This window comes from Macrobrachium rosenbergii, chromosome 48 (assembly GCF_040412425.1).
Source record: "Macrobrachium rosenbergii isolate ZJJX-2024 chromosome 48, ASM4041242v1, whole genome shotgun sequence".
Taxonomy (NCBI): domain Eukaryota; kingdom Metazoa; phylum Arthropoda; class Malacostraca; order Decapoda; family Palaemonidae; genus Macrobrachium; species Macrobrachium rosenbergii.
Window position 1 is genome coordinate 38,778,560 of NC_089788.1, and position 24,753 is coordinate 38,803,312.

Sequence of the window (24,753 nt, forward strand, 5' to 3'; positions counted from 1 at the left end):
TTCCGGCAGAATTCCAGCAGCAAATATTTAACCCCTTCTCAGCAGATCTATATCTGGGCCAAAACCCAGTAACATCAGTCCCCAATACCTCCCAGGTTAACCCTGCGGAGGAAATAGAGGAAGTTCCTCTGGGAGGTGATTATCATACAGATGAAGGGGATATTGCTACTGAAATGACCTTGCTGAACCCAGAAGGATCAGGGACACTACCTTCAGCTAACAATGGGAGAAACTTTCCAGAAGGAATTCAATCCCCCTTGCAACTCTCAGAAGCTGATCAGGATCCTTCCCCCAAAAAGGGATGCAAGGATTCAATTAACCCCAATTGAAATGACTACATTCTTGGAAGGGTATAGTAACTCACACAGGTCCTCTGCCCCCTGGGTAACAGGCAGTCACAGTTCAGCTGTGGATGCTCAGTCAGATTATGCAAGCTCCCCCAAAAGGGGGTACACAGTTAGCAGCATTTGATCAGTTCCGTAAGGAAATTATGAGTAATATCAAACATGCCCTTGCCACAGAACAGCAATATATAATGGACATATTGCATGATTCTGAACAAGAAATTAAAGAAATCAAGTCAGTGATGTACACTCCAAAGTTTAAAAATACTGCATCCTGCAATCGAAAAGGAAGAGTGGATACAAACTCTGACCAAACAAGATCCAAGGTTAGAATTCCAACTGGAGCCAACACAATGGCCAGTTCGGATTATAAAGCTTCAGGTCAGAACATAACAGGGGCTCCAACATTCTCCCCTGATGATACTGATAATCCTTGGCGAGATGCTTCAATGTGTACTTCTCTCCTGATGGTAAGTATCTAATTAATGAGAGAAAAACCACGATCGAAGTTGTACATGTGGAGTTTAGAGACAGGGCAGCATTCCCTAATACAGAATGGTGCCTGATACCACCTTTGCCAGACATGGAGAAACCTCAAAAGGAAACAGTTCTCTTATGTGGGAATACAGCATTAAAAGCTATAGTTGACGCCCTTTACCAGGTCAACGGTAGGTGGATCTAGTCTCCCATTACTTGCTCACCAAGTACCTCCAGCCTTATGTCCCTTCACCTTTAAAATAATTAACCATGTGAAGGCAAACTTTCAGAATTATGTAGTAACGAGAAAACAGGAGCCAATAGCAGAACTAAAACCATTCACCACAGTCCTCCCGGTTTTGAAAAATTCCACCAAGGAGTGGGCAACACTTCAACTCCCTTTTGAGAGGAAAAAGCTCCCCTGGGATGTTGCTACTTAGCAATTTGGGACCCTATGAGAAGAATCTCAGATGAGGCAGCTTCATCAGAATTCCGTGCTAGGACTCTTCTTAGTATCTTAACCTCTTCCACCTTGCTAGAAGTTCCCACCAAAAGGCTTCCAGAGGATTCCAGGACACTTTTTGCTGCTGTGGCTAAAAGTCTTATGAGAACCCTATGGGAAGCACTCCATGACTTTTTAGACTGGTGCCCAGAAGGGTGTATGGAAGCATTGGAAGGCTCCAACAATTCACTTCCTAATGTAACTGCTTTATTACAGTCTAACCCCTTCTGTAGGGACCTGTTTGAGGATCCTGTTGTAAGTCAAGTCAACGAGCAAGCACGACAACAAAACTGTACAGTGTACACTCTTCTGGGAAAAGGAGATTTCAGGAAACAAAAACCTGAAATTTCCCTTTACACATTCAAAAAAGGCCTACTCTGATCAAAAATCATATAAGCCTGCAGTCACCTCCAAATCTTTTCCTCATAAACAGGTAGGTGGTCAGAAGGGACAACCCCCTTCAAAAGGACAGCTACAGTCACATCAGCAAGGACATCCTTTTCATAAGCTCCAAAAACCATCTTACAAAGGAAAAGGAAAAGCAATGCCCGGAATGCCTATCAAAGGAAAAGGTAGAGGAAGAGGGGGATATCAATAGTAATTGATTGGTCGAGGGTCGAATCCAAAGACACCACAAGGAATGGAAGTCTTCTCCTTGGGGACACGGCATTGTTCTCAATGGGCTGGGGTGGAAATGGTCTCATCCTCCCCCGCCTTTAAAATGGTTCTTTCAAGCATCAAACCCCTCTCTGAAAGATTACGTGCAGAAGGCCCTATTAAAAGGTGCTATAGAGAAACATGCGTATATTCACCACCAAGCTCATCTCTTCAGTGTTCCCAAAAAGGATTCCCCCGAACAACGAGTGATCCTCGACCTATCAACATTGAACGAGTACATTGTTTGCCAAACGTTTCGGATGACTACCGTTGCCCAAGTACGTTCAGTCATTCCAAAAGGGAACTGGACAGTTTCTACAGATCTGAAAGATGCATACTGGCACGTCCCTATTGCCACTCCCTTTTGCCCCTTCCAAGGGTTCTGGATAGGGAAAGAGACATACAGGTTCAAAGTTATGCCTTTTGGACTCAAAACTGCCTCAAGAATTTTCGCAAAATTAGCAATGGTAGTTGTCTAGTAACTCAGGAAAGAAGGAATACAACTAATAGCTTACCTAGACGACTGGTTAATCTGGGGGAGCCAAAAGAAAAGAATGCTTGAAAAACCTAAGAGCAGTGGTCAACAGACTCCGGTCAAAAGGTTTTATAATAAATTGGAAAAAAATCCCACCTCACGCCCAGCAAAAGCTTTTAGTGGTTGGGACTGTGTTGGGATACTCTTCAGGGTCTGTTGTCTCTCCCCATCAAAACTCAGAACAGAATAGGGAAAAACCTCAAAAGGTTCCTAGAGCAGCCCAGGTTCCTAGAGAAGCCCAGAGTTTCCAGATGGCAATTAGAAAATATGATGGGTCTACTGCAGTTTGTATCAGTAATAGATACAATACTCAGATTGCAACTGAAAAGCATGAACAAATTTTGGCTATTGCACGCAAGAAAAAAGATGCGAGACCAATCTCACCAAAAGAAACAAAATGTCAAGGAGATACTTCAGCTTTGGACCCGGAAGGAATCTCTGGTGAAACAGGTCACCCTGACTCCTCCATCTGTAAGTGTGACAATACACACATATGCCTTGTTGACAGGTTGGGGAGGACATTGGGAGGATCGTCAGGTGGCAGGGAGGTGGTCAGCTACTCTGAGGAAGTGTCATATCAATTTCCTGGAACTGATGGCTGTCTTTTTGTCTCTCAAAAAACTCAAACCTCCAGAAGAGACATATTCTGTTGGTTCTCGACAACATAACTGCAATGTCCTGCATCAAGAGATCGGGATCACGTTCACCTCCTCTCAACATGGTAATGCTAGCCATCCTTCTGATGGCACAAGTAAAGAAGTGGCACCTGTCAGTGATTCACCTCACAGGGTCTCTCAACGTAATAGCAGACTCTCTATCAAGGAAAACGACAGCCTCAACAGAGTGGATGTTGGACAACCACTCTTTTCAAACAATAGCCAACATGCTTCCACAACTGGAAGTGGACGTGTTCGCCACATACGAGAATCACAAACTCCCAGCATATGTATCTCCAAGCTTGGACAATCAAGTAATAGCAAGAGATGCCTTCCTACAAGACTGGAACACATGGAGGACAATATATCTTTTTCCCCCATTGTCCCAGATTTTGAAGGTTTTGAGCAAACTCCTAACCTTCAAAGGAACAGCTTACTTAACAGCCCCAAATTGGCCAAACAGGCATTGGTTCCTATCACCTCAACAATGGGCGAAAAGATCATTTCCACTGTCATCCACTGTTCTATCCCAGAAAGTAGGAGGGAAAACTGTTTACGCATCCTCCTTTCTGAGCTGAGACCTTCACGTATGGATTTTTTAAACATTATCTACCGTGAAAACTAGTCACCCAACATCGCTAGGTACCTAGTGCAAAAACTACAGACACTGTCTATCAAACAATACCAGTCTGTATTGGAAATATGGTTAGATTATATCCATACTGAAAGCCCAGTTGAAATTTCTGTAGAAACACTTTTAAATTTGCTGATATATCTTTCTGAAGACAAACACCTTGCGGTTACAACAATCATGGCATACAAGGCAGCAGTAACAGAACCCTTGCTTTATGGATTCGGGATTGACTCCAGCACAGAAGTTGTTACTTCCCTTATATGGTGTTTTGCTCTACAAAGACCCGCTCCTAAAAGACTCCCAATTACCTAGTCCCTGAACAAGGTACTTGGTCTTCTATCTACCACTCAATTCAGCAGATCCAATACAACTGCAATTCACAAGCTACAAAAGGAGATCTTCCTGATTGCATCACCATCAGGAGCCCATATTAGTGAAGTGAGCTCTCTTAGACGGGGACGGTATATCACACAAACTGCTAATAATCAACTATTATTGCCCCCTGGCCCATCAGTCCTGGCCAAGAATGAGGATCCTTTAAGAAGGAAATCTATTCTTATAAGAAAACTCAATTTAGCAGACAAAACATTATGCCCAGTTCAAGCACTTAAGGTTTACCCAGAGGTCACGGCAAACATCCCAGAAGGTCCGATTTTCCTACACCCTGCACGAATAAACCACTCTCTCTACAAGATTTTGAGAGCTTAAGACTTTTATCACCTGTCAATTTCTTTTGTAAAGCTCCTTGAGGACGAAACAAGCTACTATGCTATCAAAAAACAGGTTTTGACGTAAGAAAAATCTATTTTTGGTAGTCGATGTTGAGTCCTCAAAACCCTCCCACTCCCCTGACAAAAGGTATGGGATTTGGGCAAGGGATCATCCTACATTGACCAGCAGAGAGTAATGGAGCTGGTCTTTTGCCTGCCCTGGTCGTAAACAAGATGGCAGACACGCATGCGCAATAGTCACTTCTTACATTTTTTGACGTAGGAAACACTGGGTTCAGCTTCGCTGAAGATAAGGGAATATGCCCTCTTATCTTTGAGTCCATTATACTCTATCATGTGTAATAGTGTTTTCATTACGACACAATACCCGGCTACAAGACCAGGCTAGATAAATATGCCCTCTTATCTTTGAGTCCATTATACTCTATCATGTGTAATAGTGTTTTCATTACGACACAATACCCGGCTACAAGACCAGGCTAGATAAATATTTCTTGGATACCAGTCTAGTCACCATGGAGCACTGGCACACCATGGGGGTTAACTCATTGAGGACTCAACAACGACTACCAAAAATAGGTTTTTCCTGCGTCAAAACCTGTTTTTTCTATGTCAAAACCTATATATATATATAGTCTCGGCAGGTTGGGTGGGCGGCGCCTACGTATTTTTCCAAATATGCAAACCTCCCTCTCAAGATGATATTATTACTGGAAGAATGAGTAAGCACTGTCAGGCGACATCTGGCAACCCACAACTCTCTCTCTGAGGGGTAGAAGTTTCCAGTAGCTGCCAGTCAATTAAAGTATAGTGGATTATTTACCAAATTTTTTCGTCTGCATGGACGTGTGAGTTTGCTGTTATTTAGCTCCTATTCAGTGCTTTTTTTCCTATAATGAGCCACAATAAGCTCTTGTCAAGTGAGAAAATAAGTCAGATAATCCTTCTACATAAGGTGGAAACTGCAAATAAGGATACTGCCGATGTCGTGGGCACTAGTGAGCCATCTTTGAACTTTTTTACCCACTGCTGTACAGTTCGCTCACTAAATGCCCACAACAACACATACTGTATATATATATTTTCACACACACACACACACACACACACATATACTATATATATATATATATATATATATATATATATATATATATATTTGTATATATATATTATATAAATTATATGTACACATACATACATACATACATATATATATATATATATATATATTTATATATATATATATATATATATAAAATATTTGTACTGTGCCAACATATATAATATAGTATATATATATATATATATATATATATATATATATATATACATATATATATATATATATATATATATATAAAACATATATATATATATATAAATACATACACACATACACACAACAAACAAAAACATATATATATATATATATATATATATATATATATATATATATATATATAATATATGTGACTTTTCATCACATCACCGTGATTCATATACAAGCATTAAGTTACAAACGTCCTTTAATATCCAATTCGCTCTATCTCGGAAATAATATATTTTCATATATGTTACCGAAGAGGAATTTTTTAGTTGATAATAAGTTTGTCGTCCCTTGGGCTCGAACCAACGAAAGACAAGAACTCAGGACTACAGTGATGCCTTTACCCACACGGCCAACAAGTGTGGTATAAGCTGATACTGGCTCCCACCTACAAATCCCCACCGAATTCAGGCACTGTATTTGTATTTAGAGTCGATATCAACTCACCTCTGCCATGCTGACCATGTAGTGCGTTTGTCGCACGCAGCCATATTATGACTTTTTATCACATCACCGTGATTCATATACAAGTATTAAGCTACAAACGTCCTTTAATATCCAATTCGCTCTACCTCGGAAATAATATGTTTTCATATGTTACTGAAGGGGAATTTTTTAGTTGATAATAAGTTCGTCATCCTGTGGGCTCGAACCAACAAAAGACAAGAACTCAGGACTACAGTGACGCCTTTACCCACACGGCCATCAAGTGAGGTATAAGTTGATACTGCCTCCCACCTACAAATCCCTGTCGAACTCAGGTGTTTGTATTTAGAGTCGATATCAACCCACCTCTGCCATGCTGACCATGTAGTGCGTTTGTCGCATGCAGCCATATTATGACTTTTTATCACATCACCGTGATTCATATACAAGCATTAAGCTACAAACGTCCTTTAATATCCAATTTGCTCTACCTCGGAAATAATATATTTTCATATATGTTACCGAAGGGGAATTTTTTAGTTGATACGCACTACATGGTCAGCATGGCAGAGGTGGGTTGATATTGACTCTAAATACAAATACCTGAGTTCGACAGGGATTTGTAGATGGGAGCCGGTATCAACTTACACCTCATTTGTTGGCCGTGGGGGTAAAGGCGTCACTGTAGTCCTGAGTTCTTGTCTTTCGTTGGTTCAACCCACGGGACGACGAACTTATTATCAACTAAAAAATTCCCCTTCGGTAATATATATGAAAATATATTATTTCCGAGGTAGAGTGAATTGGATATTAAAGGACATTTGTAGCTTAATGCTTGTATATGAATCACGGTGATGTGATAATAAGTCATAAAATGGCTGCGTGCGACAAATGCACCACATGGTCAGCATGGCAGAGGTGAGTTGATATCGACTTTAAATACAAATACCCGAGTTCAACGGGGATTTGTAGGTGGGAGCTGGTATCAACTTATACCTCACTTGTTGGCCATGTGGGTAAAGGATTGACTGTAGTCCTGAGTCCTTGTCTTTCGTTGGTTCGAGCCCACGGGGACGACAAACTTATTATCAGCTAAAAAATTCCCCTTCGGTAACATATATGAAAATATGTTATTTCCGAGGTAGAGTGAATTGGATATTAAAGGACGTTTGTAGCTTAATGCTTGTATATGAATCACGGTGATGTGATAAAAAATCACAATATGGCTGTGTGCGACAAACACACTACATGGTCAACATGGCAGAGGTGGGTTGATATCACCTCTAAATACAAATATAGTACCTGAATTCGACACAACACTCACCCTGATCTTCGGTTGCTGGAGATGGATAAAGGTCCACGGTCGCCAATCACAGCACACAAAAACCACAAAACAAAACTTAAAACTGACCCTCCACCAACAAGGAACGAAAAAAAAGAAGAGACACATGAACCATTAATGTTAATACAAAAAAAACCAGACGAACTCCCCGTCCACTTTCAAGGTTTGACCTCAACTGCCCAAGACTTCCCCAAAACCGAAAAACTCCCGACAGACAGACAGCGCCGTAAACGAACTCCAACAACTGAACCACTCACAACTACATTTCCACTCTCTCTCTCTCTCTCTCTCTCTCTCTCTCTCTCTCTCTCTCTCTCTCTCTCTCTCTCTCTCTCTCTCACACAAAACGTTGGGAAATGCTAAATACAAACAAATTTATTCATCCCTCTATAATTCTCCCCCCTTTTTAGCATTTCCCAACAAACACCTTTCACACTGCATTCAAATCGCCTTACGCAACACCCACGGATGCTCACTAGCAGGTCCTCTAGATCGCGTTCGCGGGCACGCAATCATTCTCTCAGAATCATTCTCTCTTGTTATATCAAACCCGCATATGCTATACGTTCTATTCATACCATCCCATTCATCCGTATTACACGCTTTATCACTTATTTTCACTTTGGCACTCATACCCCTATCACACAACTTACGATCACTCCGTTCACTTACGTTCTTCCCTTTCTTACGTTTCCTACCATACGCTATCAAACCAAATTGCTGATCTTCCATACACAAGCTCTCATGCATACTTGGTTCACCCACATTCGATTTCAACCATTTATACACCCCATTCTCTCTCACATATTCCGGTACATCCTTCCATCTACGCAATTGGTTATGATGCGCTCGTATTTCTCTCACACTACCATCTACACATACTTCCCCTACAACATAACTAAGCCCACTGGGACCAACTTCCAACACTTCATAAGGACCTCAAATTTTTCACGCACTTTATTTACATTCAACCGCCCTTTCTCGATTACTTCTTTCAACACTTTCTCGCCCACCTTGTAACTTTCAAACCTCTCATGCGCTTTCTTCCATACCTCCCTATCATTCTCAGATATACCCAATCTCGGTCTCACTATTTTTCAAAATTTAACATATATTTACACGGAGACATACCAATACCCTTATGATGGTGGCGTTGTATACCCACAACGCTCTCCCAACATTTACATCCCAATCATTATCACATTCACTCATCATACGTAATATCTCTGTCAACGTTCTCACCGTTCGTTCCGCCAATCCATTCGCACTGGGCATATACTGGCGTCAGAGTACACATGCTCTATGCCCCAATCACACAACATTTGCTCAAACTCCCATCCAACAAATTCAGGCCCATTGTCACTCAACATTCGCGTCGGCTTGCACACACACATTGGCAACATCACTTGACCCACCATTCTCGCTACAGTCTCACTCTTTTTGTTCCGAATCGCTACTGCATACACAAACTTACTCAAATGATCTACCATTACAACCATTCCCACGCCCTCTAGCAGTCACAGGCAACGACACACAATCAATCACAACCATCTCAAATAACTCTTTCATCTGCAATCGCAACACAGGTGGATTCGCATGCACACTTTGATACTTACCCTTCTGACAGTCCGCTGCGTAATCGCTACATCCGCACAAATTTTATTCAATCCAGGCACATACAATCTCTCTCTCATACATTCCCATAATTTATTTTTCCCCAGATGCCCAAACCTATCATGCACTAATAAACACATACCCACGGCTGCATCTTCCGAAAACACTGGCACATACACTTCCCCATCCCACATTCCTTCCTGATGCAAAAAATAAACTATACCTTTACATACAACAAATCTCTTAGCACTTCGCTTATACGAGTACACTTCTAACTCAGACGGCCAACTTCCTACTCTTACACCCTCTAACATACTTATTCTCATGCACTGATTTTGCATCTGCTTAATTTCCTCTTCACTCAACAAATCATTTTCACTCTTTGCAATATCTACCATACCTACAAAACTAGTTTTAGACACATCCCTCTCCTTTAACCTTCGTTATTTCCCTGCCGCCCTTTCCTAAAATTCCCTCCCGACATCCACACTTATATCATGCATTCTCATAAAATCAATTCCTAATAAAAAACATGTTGGCATATCATTCTCATCCATGATTACAAAATTATGTATTATTTCAAATCCCCCTAACTGAATTTTTAATTGTACCTCCTCCCATACTAACACACTCCCTTGTCCCAAACCATGTATCCTAACACTCGTTGATTTTCTTTTTACATCCCAATCGCACCTTTCCAATTCACTCACTACTGTACTACTCACTAACGACACTTGTGCTCCCGTATCTACCAAACTACAATATTCACTCTGATTTACCACTACATTTGTTACTAATTTACCTTTCGCTTCATGCACACACGCTCTCACGGCTACATTCACCTGCTTAGCTTCCCCACAACCATCCTCATCGCATTCATCTTCAACGATATCCTCAACCGTACCCCTTATGCCCTCATTTTCCTCACAATCACCTTTCTTAACCAGCCAGCTACAATTATCCTTTCCACATTGAACATTTAAAATTACATTCGTACCACTTTCATTCACCCCTCCTTTATACTCCACCAGCCTATTCCATCCAAAGAACAATTGTACTGTAATTTTAAACATTTCAGCCACTACCAACAACACTTTCACTAACTTTTCCTCCTCATCTAATTCCCTTCCTTCCTCGTGCACTCCTCCTTCCGGCATCTCATTCATCACCTTTTCACGTAACTCATTCATGCTTGCAGGTACTCCGTCAATCAACCCATTTGTTTCCAAATTACTCAACCCCAAACAGACATTCCCACACTCGATTCTCCCCTACATACTGTTGTTTTACCACAAATCCTACAGGTACTCGGCCCGGGTCCCAGTCGCTCCTAACCCTATCATCTCGTTCAGTCCACATACGCGACATAGCATCTGCAACAAGATTCTGTCTACCTTGTACATATTCTACCTTAAAACTAAACTCATTCAAATCCTCTATCGTTCTCGCAATTCTAGCATTCGCACTCTCCTTTTTAACCATATATACTAGCGGTCGATGGTCTGTCCGTATCACAAAATCCACCCCATACAAAAATACTTTCAACGCTTTCACACAAAACCTTATAGCAGCCAATTCCTTTTCAGTCACCGAATATTTCAACTCTGCCCTTCCAAACGCCTTGCTCACATACGCAATTACTCTCAATTGTTCTTCCCCATTCGCCTTCTGCATTTGTACCAGGCATCCTCCCATACTATACTTACTTGCATCCGTATACAGTTCTAGTTTACTCGCATTCTCACTATAGTCCGGGAAAGCCAACGTCACCCAAACTCAATTAAACCTAGAAATCCTTTCAACTCACGCACGGTCCGGGGACGTGGAAATTCCCTTACCTTGTTCACGAACTTATCACTCTTCCTTACACCTCTTCCACTCACCATATGCCCTAGGAATTCCACCTCCCCAGCCAACCAAGCACACTTTCCAAGTTTTACTTTTATTCCTACTTCTTCCAACCTTTCTAACACTCGTTCAAGCAGTTCCATATTCTCTTCTACAGTCTCACTCGCAATCAAAATGTCATCTATAAAAACAGTTACCTTCTTGCGATCAAACCCAGCCAAAACCACATTCATTGCCCTTCGGAACTGGTAGTGGCAGGAACTACTAGAAAAGGCCGTAATATGCCTGCTCCCTTCCTCCAGAGGCATCTGGTAATAGCCCCTTACCAGATCTAATTTTGTAAACACTTTCATTCCATTCATCTTGTACACAAAATCAGACACCACATTTATCGGGAATCGCTCTTTCACAGTTACTTCATTCACCTTCCGATAATCCACGCACATTCGTAAACTTCCATCTGGCTTATGTACTGGTACAATGGGGCTATTCCAGGTGCTCGTACTCCTTTCAATCACTCCCACCCTCTCAAACTCCTCACACTGCTCCTCTATCTCACGATTGATAGACGGAGAAAAATGTCGGGGACGCTGATATATGGGGGTGTCGTCTTCCAGAACTATTTCAAATTCTGGAAGCTTCGATCCCCCAAAATCCTCGTCTCCACAACTCAACACCCCCTGCCTATCCCACAACATTCTCCTCAATCGTTCTCTTACGTTATCACTTACATTTTCATCTATCTTTACTCTTTCTTTCAACTCCTCATACGTCCAATCATTAACTCCTTTCAAATCACCTGTCATCACCTGCCGTACCTTCATGTACCTCTCATCATCCACATTCACCAATGTACGTAATATTCCCACGCAATCTCCCTCATATATTCCTCGCACTCGCTTCTTCCTGACACTCGGCAATGACGTTATATATACCCTCGGATCTCCCATGTTCAAAACCCCATCATATACACACACATTTGCCCTGACTAATTTATTTACGTCTATTCCCTCAACTACATACTCACAACTATCATTGTTGGCTATCCCGAGGCTATCCGGCCATGCCACTTTCACACTCACAACTTCTCCAATCTCATGTGGCACTTTTACCCTCTCTGTCGCAATTACAGGCACTCTCTTCCACAATTTTTGCTCAACCCTACCATCCTTCCCCAAATACAAATCCCCAAGCACATCCCCTTTCATACGTAATTCAATTACATTCATACTAGGACAGACCACCATCCCGCATTTTTTAAAAAACTTAAATCCCAATAAAATATCATATTTATCATCCGTACTCTCAATCACACAAAAATCACTTTCATCCATCATTACACCCCCAATTTCTAACCGTTCACACACTCTTCCAACCACTGCTATCCCTAAATTTCCAATCCCTCTTACTTCCCCCTGACAATTCCTAATTTCACACGTATTCCTCAATTTCTCACATCCATTCTTAAATATGACATTCATACTACACCATTCATCTATTAACGCAATCAATCTTACCCCCTTACAACACACTTGCACACTCATGCACTCGTCAGTCTTTCCAGCAAAGCCTCCCTCATGCAACAACCCCTCACGTACATGCATCACACGCACCGCTTGCATCCTGGAGGATCCACCCATTTGAACCCCCTTCACACTCAGTTTCCTGAATTCGCTGTCACAGTCACCCTCTTTCGTCTACATACACTTGATACATGCCCTTCCATTCCACATTCGACACACTTCGCTCTTGGTTCTGAACACATTCTCGCATAATGCCCATTCTTACCACAGTTGCCACATATTACATTCACTCGGGTACCCCTACAACCATTAGCAATATGACCCACCTGTCCGCACCTGTAGCATTTAACCCCCCTATCTTTCGTACACTCACTTACCAAATGTCCCGATTGCCCACACCCGAAACACGCTCCTAAAGCCCACCTACACTCATTCTTTGTATGTCCTTCCTTTCCACATCTAAAACACTTCGCTCGACTTCCACTCACCGACCTTCCCCTTTGTACACTACTATCCCTAACCCGTCCAACCCGTTGTTCCCTTACAAACCCACCATTCATCCTCACTGGCACCTCCACATTACTTGCTCTTACACTCCTATCTATTACACTATCTGCCATTCTCATTGGGCCTCTCAACACTGCATCCCTAAAGCTTCCAAACTCTGGCACTCTCTCATCTACCCCAGCCCTTACACTCACACTTCTGCTCTCTTTTATAACCCTGTCAAGCTCATAATCTTCTACAATTTCCAAAATTTCTCCCCAAGTCAACCTTTCACTCGTCCATCTTTTCTTCTTCTTCCGTTTCAAGTTCACAAATTCTCTCACTCCACCTGGCACTGTCTCTAACAACTTTCGTACTAACTCCTTACATTCATCTATCCCATCATCCCCAACCTTCTTCCTCGCCAACGTCTCCAGCCTACAAGCATACAGTGACAAGGTTTCCCCAGCTTTCATTCTTGCCTCATCAAATCCATTCTTCCTCTTATACTTAACACTCGCTTTCATACGCCTCGCTTGCTCAACTAGTCTAGCTTTCACCTTGTCATACTCAACATCTCCCACACTCATAAAAACCCTATACATATCAACCAAAAACCCAGTCAAATATTCTCCTAATTCTCGTGCCCACACTCTCTTACTCTCCCCATACTTATCCTGACAAAACCTTTCATACTCCCTAAAGAAATCATGCACATCCCTACTTCCATACTCATTATACCTTTCACACCGGGGTACCTCCCTCACATACATAGCCTTTCTCACTTCTTTCTCACTTTCACTCTCACTTTCACTACTTCCACTCTGTCCTTTCATACCCTCTTCCGAATACAAAGAGTCCACTTCTGCACTTACATTCATCTTACTCATTACACTCTTCTTCCCCTTCTTTTTATCCACTTTTATCCATTCACCTCCATCCACCTCACTATCACTACTATCCTTCACCCTCTCCCTTCTTTCCCTACCTTTCCCACTTCCTTACCCTTCTTACCAGTTTCCTTTCCTTTTCCCTTCTTCCCTTTTTCTTCCCCTGACTTATCCTTACTTTCCCTCTGTTCCTTCCCTTGCTTTTCATTCCCCTTTTCCTTACCCTGCCTCTCATTCTCTCGTTTCTTACTTCCTATTTCCACATCACTTTCATCACTCACGCTTCCATTCACTTCTTCCTCCTTTTCTTTCTCTCTTGCCCCTTCACACGTTCCAGAAGACCTTCCTCCAACAGCCCCTTCTCCAAAGAACTCCTTAAACATTCCCTTCATCATTTCCTGCATCCTGCTTACTGCAGACTCTAACTTCTTATCCATTCTTTCTTCAGACTCTTTCACCACCTCTTTCATTTCTTCTTTTGCACTCCTTAGCATTACCCCCATCTCCTCCAACTGACTCCTCAACTCCTCATTCTCACTCCTCAGCCTCCCATTCTCCTCCTCCAGCCTACCCTGGAGTTCCCTAGCCACCCAGAGTTCCTCTCTCAGTTTCTCTATCTCACTCATCCTGACCTCTTACTCTCACTCTACCCACCACAAACAATCCTAACAGCAATTATACAACAGCCCCACGTTGGGCGCCAAATATAATGTGGCGGAATTTAAACCCACAAACAAAACAACACACAACACTCACCCTGATCTTCGGTTGCTGGAGATGGATAAAGGTCCACGGTCGCCAATCACAGCACACAAAAACCACAAAACAAAACTTAAAACCGACTCTCCACCAACAACGAACGAAAAAAAAGAAGAGACACATGAACCATTAATGTTAATACAAAAAAAAACAGACGAACTCCCCGTCCACTTTCAAGGTTTGACCTCAACTGCCCAAGACTTCCCCAAAACTGAAAAACTCCCGACAGACAGACAGCGCCGTAAACGAACTCCAACAACCGAACCACTCACAATGACAATTACACTCGCTCTCTCTCTCTCTCTCTCTCTCTCTCTCACACACACAAAACGTTGGGAAATGCTAAATACAAACAAATTTATTCATCCCTCTATAGCGAATACCAGGGGTCCACTATATATATATATATATATATATATATATATATATATATATATATATATATATATATATATATATATATATATATATATATATATGAACCCCATATATATATACAGTGAACCCCCATATTCATGTTTATCCCCCAAAATAGCTAAAATCCACGAATACTTAAAACCCCTCTAAAAACACTTTAAACTGCCCATTTTGATAGTTTAAACACAGAAAAACCCTGTAAAAATGCATATACCTGAGTATTTTAATAGTTTTATCACAAAAAGTGCATTTATTCATGAAAATTATATGAAAATACAGTAATTAGTGAATATTTCTAGTGACAAATACCGTGAATGGGCGAATTTTTCGCGAATAATGGCTAGATATGTTCCACAGAGAAACCTGCAAATGCGTGAGTCCGTGAATCATGAGAATGAGAATACGGGGGGTTTACTGTATATATATATAATATACATATATAATACTAGCTGACCAACCCCATGCTGCTCAGTAAAATTCTGAATAACAACCAATAAACTCTCTTTCTCTCTCTCTCTTTTCCCTAACACCCACACCTCTCTCTCTCTCTCTCTCTCTCTCTCTCTCTGGTTCTAATTTAAACTCATTCATTAATATTTTATGAGAATGTGCATCTTTTTTTAATTAGAAATATTTAGATTATACTCTGTTATGCCTTTTTGCTTTCCTATTATTAAGTGAATTGGTGCAGCAGCTAGCCTTCAACCTCCTCAGTAGGCAGCAGAATTTATTGGAAACGAAAGTATTGAATTTTCTCATCATGTAAATAAAAATTAGATATTTCAATGTACCTATTTTTGGTGATTTTTGAAAAATAATAACCAACAGGCGTCACTTACCAATAACCTACAACTCGTTCGTACATTTTGCTTTTGCCTCACTGCCCTTTGTCTTATCACACCTAACACAAATAGTAATGAATTATATATCATATGAAAGGCAATTTATTTTACTTTTGTGCTGAATAAAAAAAATTTAGGTATCTCTGTTTAGTGATTTTTGGTGAATTAAGAAAAAAGTTGCAAATTGTTTTCCAATACGGCTAACTTGTGATATGTATGCTTTATATTGGTTTTACAGATATTTTTAACATAGCATAATAAATTACAACTCATTAGCTTTACAATGACATCAAAATTTATGAACGTAGCATTTAGTATAAGGTTACACGGAATGACAGCAAAACACTACCACTAAGCATGTTCGTATGGCAACTATATCAACCCGTAGGAAGCAAGGCTTGGTGAGCACCTAACAGTCAGTTTGTACCTTCGGTAATGATGTAATCAGGTATCATAAACAAAAACATTCCCTTTGTGGAGGAATGTAAGGCAAATGGTTATTTATTGTTCTGAATAAATACATGTTGATAAAAGATAGAAATGTATATGTTTACCTTTCTAATAATTAGCCATTAACAAACATTTTACTTTCCCAAAGGACAGGAATGCAGCAATAGGTACAAATTGACTGACAGTTACTCTTCCAGTCTTGGTGTTCACAGATTGATCTAGTTACCAGGTGTCCATTTCAAATAAAAGTGCATGAATCTCTGAATTTAAGCTGATGCTTCGTTTTTTCATGCATATTCTATGTTTGTGATTGTATGAAAAACATAACTTAATTCTTCTATCAAATTTATAATGTGCCAAGATAGATTCGCGAAGGCCCGTAAATATGGCTAACTGGCAACCGTTTCATTTGCTGTCTCTTTCCACCTTCCTGCTTACTGAAGAAAAGGTGATCTGCACCGGCAAAAATGAAAATTTCATTCAAGTTGTCTGTATTTGATGTCTGTCACAGGAGGTAGGGATTTGATTTTGAGGTATAAACCTGCCAGGGGTCACATAGGAGTTGTGTGCCAAATTTTGTCTGCTTCTGTCAAGTGATTTGGATTTCTATAGCATCCAAACATTCACTTTTATATATACATACACATATACTACATAATATATATATATATATATATATATATATATATATATATATATATATATATATATATATATATATATATATATATAAATTTTTTTATCACACCGTGATTTATATACAATCATGAAGCTACAAATGTCGCTTAATATCAGAAATTCACGCAACCTCGGTATATCTCCGTTGGAGAATTGTCGCCGAAGGGGAATTTATATAAGTGATAAATGAATTGGAATCGTTGGGACACGAACCCGTGACGAAAAACCTATTCAGCGACTCCAGTGGACGTTTAACCATTGAGCCATCTTGATGGCTCAATGGTTAAACGTCCACTGAAGTCGCTGAATAGGTTTTTCGTCACTGGTTCGTGTCCTGACGATTCCAATTCATTTATCACTTATATAAATTCCCTTCGGCGACAATTCTCCAACGGAGATATACCGAGGTGCGTAGGTTATGTGAATTTCGATATTAAAACGTGACATTTTATGTATATATACATGGATATATATATATATATATATATATATATATATATATATATATATATATATATATATATATATATATATATATAATATTTTTTTTACGCATTTCACATTTCCGCGTTTCATTTTGTTGCAGATTTCTGTGGAACACATCATTCACTTGTCCGCAGGGGAAATTTCACTAATTTGCGGATTTTTATTTGGGCCATATCTCTAAAATTACCACTAGTTCGGTTTTTTCGTAGAGCAACACTGTGTATTCACTAATTACTGTATTTTTAATTAAAATATATGTATACTGAGAGAGAGGTAGAAAGAGAGAATGATGGCACAAGAATATTTTAATAAATTTATGGGAAATGGTGAGTACTAACCATGTTTGTATGATAAATTAATGATTTACCTAATAAGTACTAATTTTCAAATATTAATAAGATTAAAATATGAAAATAATAATAACAATAATAATAGTAATAATATACTGTAATTAAAAAATTTATGCATTTCCATAGTAAATTGTGAAATTTTAAACAAACAAATACATATTCCCAATCTTTTCCAAAGCTCTGAAGTGAAGGGGGAGGTTGGACCTGTCATATATATTAAATATCTGACTGCGACCCTTTATGGTCAAATATTTGACATATATATGACAGGTCTAACATTCCCTCCCTCCCTCACTTCAGAGCTTTGCAAAAGACTGGGAATATGTATTTGTTTTGCTGTACTGTAAGATGATTTCGAAAAGATATTTACTGCACAGTACATATTTTAGGACAGTACTGTACTACTGTATAGAGCACATCTAAAATATGTGGGTAGTTTAGAATGACAGGACACATTCCTCCAAACAGAATGCCAGGTTTTGTTACGTGATTATGCACAAATACATTTACGATAAAAAAAATGATTTAGTACAATAAGTTGTTGGTTTACACTGTACTTGACCTAGTTGTTTTGTGGTTAGTCCTCACCATCTCCCCTTAATTTATTTTAAAAATCTGGTTCCATCATTCATTCTCTCTCTTACAGAATCCATTTTTACTCTTATTATATTGATCTACTCACCATAAAAATATTTAAAATCTGAATTTCATATGTAGGCAACTCAAAACCACCTGTAGCAAGTTCTCTGATGACAGAACCTCAGTTCTCTTTCTACTATATATCAGTACTGTACCTACATATCCTTTAATGAAATATCAATTACTGCTCCATAAACATAACAAATACAAAAATAAACAAACCCAAGAAATTCACTACAAGTGAGTGCATACGTACATACATGGTCATATTTTTTGCTTTGTCTGATTTACTTTACCGTATTTCATTACAAGTTTAGTTGACTATAATTATCACACATATTGTAACAGTATACAAGAGATATTTTATCACCGTTGATGTTTCATCTCTAATCACCGTAAAAATATTTAAAATTCGAATTTCATACGTATGCAACACATTCTTACTCTCCTCCCCAGCTATAGTTTTAACAGCACCAGTAAAGTCTCATCCCCAGCTAGTTACTGTGCTTAAACTATGATGTGAACATATCAGTTCTTCTCTCTCTCTCTCTCTCTCTCTCTCTCTCTCTCTCTCTCTCTCTCTCTCTCTCTCTCTCAGTATACAGTGGACCCCTGCCTATTCACGGTTCCGGATTCACAGCTTCACCTATTCGTGGATTTCTCTTGGAGTATATATACACATTATTCACAGAAAATTTGCTTATTCGCAGCATTTTTCATAGAGAAATATTCACAGATTACTATATTTTCATATCAATTACGTGACTAAATGCACTTTATGATAAAACTATTAAAATATTCTGGTATAAGCATTTTTCGAGGGTTTTTGGTGCTTTGAACAACCAAAATGTGCAGTTATAAGCATTTTAGGGGGGTTTTAAGTATTCGCGGACTTGAGCTATTCACAGGGGGTAGTGGTACGCATCCCCGCGAATACCAGGGGTCAACTGTATATATCCTTAAATGAAAAAACAACAAAATATTAATACAACATTACTTCACTTACAGAATCCATTTATACTGTGCTAAGACTTTGATGTAAACACCTGTTTCTCTCTCTCTCTCTCTCTCTCTCTCTCTCTCTCTCTCTCTCTCTCTCTCTCTCTCTCTCTCTCAGTATACATATCCTTTCATGAAAAAATACAGTAATTAGCGAATACACAGTGATGCTCTACAAAAAATAATGAATTAATAATAATTTTAGAGATACAGTCCATAGAAAAATTTGCATAAAAGTGGGGGTCCACTGTAATAAGTAATTTTGAGCACAAAATGTTCAATAAAGATTTTCATTTTAAGGCAGTTTCCAAGCAGTTTAACTTGTAAATCTGGGAGCATTTTGGTCTCACTTGCCCAGTTGTGTATTGTGATCTGTCTGTGACTATGTCCTCAAAGAATTTTCCTGCAGGGACTTGCTGGGGTGCATTTCAATCCCTCACTAAACCTCAGAAATCATATTCCTCCAACTGATGTAATGTGTGCTATAAGACAGCTAGGAAAGTACCAGTCATTATTCCTGAAGACCTGCTGACTGAAAAACTGGAAGTCCCAGTGGTAAAATATACTGCTGAGTTGTATTCTTAATCTAGTTAGCAAAATAAACTCTTGATTCATCAGATGATGGATATCCATGACTGTATCTCAAAAAATAATTTGACTTTCTCTCAAATTTAAACCTCAAAGACCACTAGGATGATCAATGCACCACAGTATCTATAAATCCTAGTGGTAAATACTTAGTATACCAACTTTGGCAGCAATGGGGATCACCTGTCAAAGATAACATCTAGCATCTGCATCTCCGGCAGCACAGTTAATTATAATTTAGATATGTGTAAATGTAACCTACTAGTGAGGGTCACGCACCATAGAGTAAGACTCAAGTGTTCATTCTTCAAATGAGAACGCTTCTAAATTGACCCTGCATCATTCTGGTCAGTATAGAGTAAGTAAAATAGAAAACTTGTACATTGTTGGAACACAAGTACTGTACACTAATGCATAATCAGTGAAACATCAAAACTAAGAGTACAGAATTTAATAATGTAAACTGATATATTCAAGTACAGTGTACATAATTTCTTTATTTCAAAAGCTCTGTTAATTTACCATAGGATTGACATAGGACTGAAACAGAAACACCCATTTCTGGCATACAGTCATAAGATGCAATAGATAATGAAAAGATGAGAATAATGTGAGATCAAATATATATTATAATATAATAATAATAATAAGCTATAATTACCCTTTCTAATACGTGCAACACCACCCTCAGAGGCAGATCAAAACAGAAATGTGAAGGGCCCTCCTCTCGACAGATGTTACCCTCTACAATAAAACGCACTGTGTCACTATACCCAAGAGGACATGTGGCTTGCAAAGAAAAGTACCTGAAATGAAAGCGTACAATAAAAAGAGTGGAATGAAGGAAAAGGTTAAGAAAAACAATCTGAATAGTGTACCTTAAAACTGCACTACACCATTTTGTATCTACACCATTTTGTATAAGTTTCATCTGAAAATAAAATGCAACCCTGTGCTAGTGTATACACTGTATTGAAAATCTGTCATCAAATCATGTATACCCCAAAAGATGCATGGCACTTTCTAGCAATGGCCAAACAAGAATGCTACTGAAGCAGCTGAGGATTACTACTCAGTAGCTGCTCATATTTATGAGCTGGGTGGTGGTAGTGGTAGTATTAAAGTAGTTTAACCAGACCAATGAGCTGACTTTGAGCTCTTATAGGGCTAGCCCGAAGGATTAGGATAAAATGCCACATAGGCTCACGTTCTCATACTGTAACACATACACACAATAAATACATTTACTCATGCTTCCACACTAAAAAGGTGTATTAAAATTCATAAGTTAAGTAATATTAAAAAAATACAAAAAATTTAAATTTAAATTCAATAAATGCTATGTTTTTGTGCTTTTATTATTTACTTATTTTTATATTTTATCTATCAAACCACAGTTCCTCATGAACAACAAAATCGGAAGGACTGAAAATGTAAAGGATTCGGACAAAATTTCATTTATTGATTTATTCCCAGAAGCTGACAGTCGTTGTTGGTCATACTTTGGACACTCACATAACATGTCTGATCGTTATTATCACCCTCCATTCTGAGCATTCAGGAGCTGGGCTACGTGGGCCTATTCTGAGACGTGTTAGAATTACTTGTGCGTGTCTCTCTCTCTGATATGATGAACTCCATTTTTTAACATTACGTTTTATTTGTTTCAATTTATTACTTTCAGGTTCTTCAGTCCATACATATTGCCATTTATTTATGATACCCATTTTTATGTGTGTTACATAATCAGTAACAGGGATATTTACATTTGATCTTGTCATGTGAGTTGCTTCTTTGGCTGCTTTGTCTGCATCTTCATTTCCTTTGATCCAACATATTTCTACATTTTTCCCATTATTATATAAGTTATGGAGATATAATTTAATTTGTTGAACTATATCATTTTTTGATTTGTAACTCTGAATAACTTCTATAGCGCTTATTGAGCCACTGAAAATCACAAAATTATTGAATGATGATTCTTTAATTATTTTTATTGCCGATGCAGTTCCATACAATTCTGCTGTAAATACCGAAGCATTATTTGGAAGAGAGAACTGATAAGTTTTGTCTTGGGACACTGCACATATCCCACTCCGTGTTCTGATTTAGATCCATCTGTATATATTGCATAATGAGGACCTTTTCAGTTTACATGCTCTATTGTATGTTGTCTATGGTGTTCTGGTGTATATAAGTTACTCTCTGATAAATACTTGAGGTGTGTGCAAATTCTCATTTTATTCACTGTCCAGGGAGGGGGTGATTTTACTATTTTAAAGACACTTGTATATTTATATTCAGCGACTCAAACAATCTTCTAGCTCTAACTGGGAAAGGTGGTGGATGGTTATTTATAAGTACATCTCTTAATTCAAATAATTTTTTGTTGGAGAATCACTTGTTTGAATTCTTAGAGCACTTTTCATTGTTACTAGCTCTCTATGGAGAGACAAAGGCAGTTCACCACATTCAACTTGTAACGATGATTTTGGTGATGATCTAAAGGCTCTTGAGCATATTCTAAGGCCTTCATTGTGAACAGGGTCTAACATTTTCAGCACCGCATCAGATGCTGAGCCACATACTTCGCTTCCATAATCAATGATGGCCAGAACTGTTGCTTTATACAGTACAGTAAGGGTATGTTTATCGGCTCCCCAAGTAGTGTTCGATAGTTTTCAAATTAGATTTAACGCTCTTTTACTTTTAGATCTTACATATGTAATGTGGGCTTTCCAGTTCATGTGAGTATAAAATACTAATCCTAAAAATTTTGCTGTTTGATCAACTGGTATACTATGGTTTCTGATTTTTAAATCTTTTTCTTCACCTTTTTTCCACATTTTATTTTTATAAACCATGATTGCTTGAGTTTTATCTATGGAAAATTTAAAGCCTACAGATGAGGCTCATTCATCTATTTTTACTATGCTTTTCTTTATGATTTGTTCTGCATGTTTTATTCGAGATGCTGCATAATATATGGCAAAATCATCAATATACAGGTTACTTTTAATGCCAATAGGTAGATTAATGCTGATATCATTAACTGCTAAAGTGAACAGTGTGCAACTAAGGGCACTTCCCTGTGGAACAGCATTTTCAAGTGGAAATGTTCTAAACAGAACATCATCAAGTCTCACCTGAAAACTGCCATTTGTCACAAAGTTGTGTATAAACCTAGGTAAATGTCCACGGATGTTGTTGTTTTGTAAAGTTTTTAATATAGCATACCTCCACGTAGTATCGTATGCTTTTGCAATGTCAAAAAAGACAGCTACAGTAATTTGTTTTCGTTCAAACCTCTATGTATATGGTCTTCTAAGTTAGAGAGAGAATCTAATGTAGATCTATTACACTGTGACCTGAACTGAATGGGAGTCAAAATTTTATTTTCTCAAATGTGCCATGTTGGTCGAGCATTTACCATTTTCTCTAGTACTATAATCTGCATAAGCAACTTGTTAAAGAAACTGGTCTGTAATTATTTACATTACTGGGATCCTTTCCAGGTTTGGGGATTGGAATTATTATATCGTTAGGCCATTCATCTCGAAATAAATTTCGAAGTCATAAATGATTATAAAATTCTAATAAGTATGACTTTGCCAAAGGTGCTACACATGATCTCAAAACAAATATTGTCACCTCCAGGAGCAGATTTATTGCTGTTCGAGAGAGCAAATTCCAACTCTTCCATATTAAATTTTCTATTATAATATATACCTTCTCTTGTTTCAAAATTTATTGTTATTAATTCTCTACTATTTGTCTTTGTGCGGAAATGCTCACCTAAATTTTTGTCACTACTTACTTTTAGTAAATTTTCTCCTATTACACTACCTATTTCTTTAGGATTAAGTTTTCTTTTCCCATCTTTTATTATGGCATGTCTGGGTGGTTTAACATGGGTACCATTTATTTTCCTGAATTTTTCCCATATTTTTTGTATGGGAGTATTATTAGATCTGATACATATTTCCTCCATGAAATGATTCTTCCTTGAATTACTTCTCTTTTAAATTTTGCTGATATTTTGTTATATAGAGGTTTTAATGTATTAATTTCTAATAATAATATAGTCACTTTTTGCAAAGTTCCTTCTAATATCGGTAATGTTTTGTTTATTTTACTGAACTTTCTATTCAAATTATCTAATCGTCTTCCAATCTGGGGTTTTATTTTTATTAATTCTGTTAGTTTTTCAGACCACTATGGGACTTCGTGTTTTGTTGGATGAGCTTTTGATTTTGGTATTGCTTTATCAGCAGCATTTTTAATGAAATCATCAAGAAATTTATTAGTTTTATTTTGGTCTTTTAAATATCTAAATGGTGGGATATTTCTAGTGTGGAATTCATATTGCTCCCAATCTGCTTTATAAATGTTATATTGAGGGACATACTTGGTGGGATCATTTGGTAATAATGAAATTAGTATTGGGAAATGATCACTTGTGTGCAAGTCATCAACTGTACATAGAGTTTGCAGTATATAGAGTTAAGTCGATTGAAGAAAATGTTCCATGTGTTTTAGAAAAATATATG

The 24,753-nt window shown here is 38.5% G+C and overlaps 1 protein-coding gene across 2 annotated transcripts in view; it reads right to left on the bottom strand.

Moving 5' to 3' along the window:
* The window catches only part of pkaap (A-kinase anchoring protein pkaap), a 539,141-nt gene that overhangs the window by 116,798 nt on the left and 397,590 nt on the right, over nucleotides 1-24,753 (bottom strand). For both annotated transcript variants that reach the window (XM_067091661.1, XM_067091662.1), the window contains exon 6: nucleotides 20,865-21,009. In XM_067091661.1, coding sequence (XP_066947762.1) covers nucleotides 20,865-21,009 — 145 coding nt within the window. The remainder of the gene's footprint in view (nucleotides 1-20,864; nucleotides 21,010-24,753) is intronic.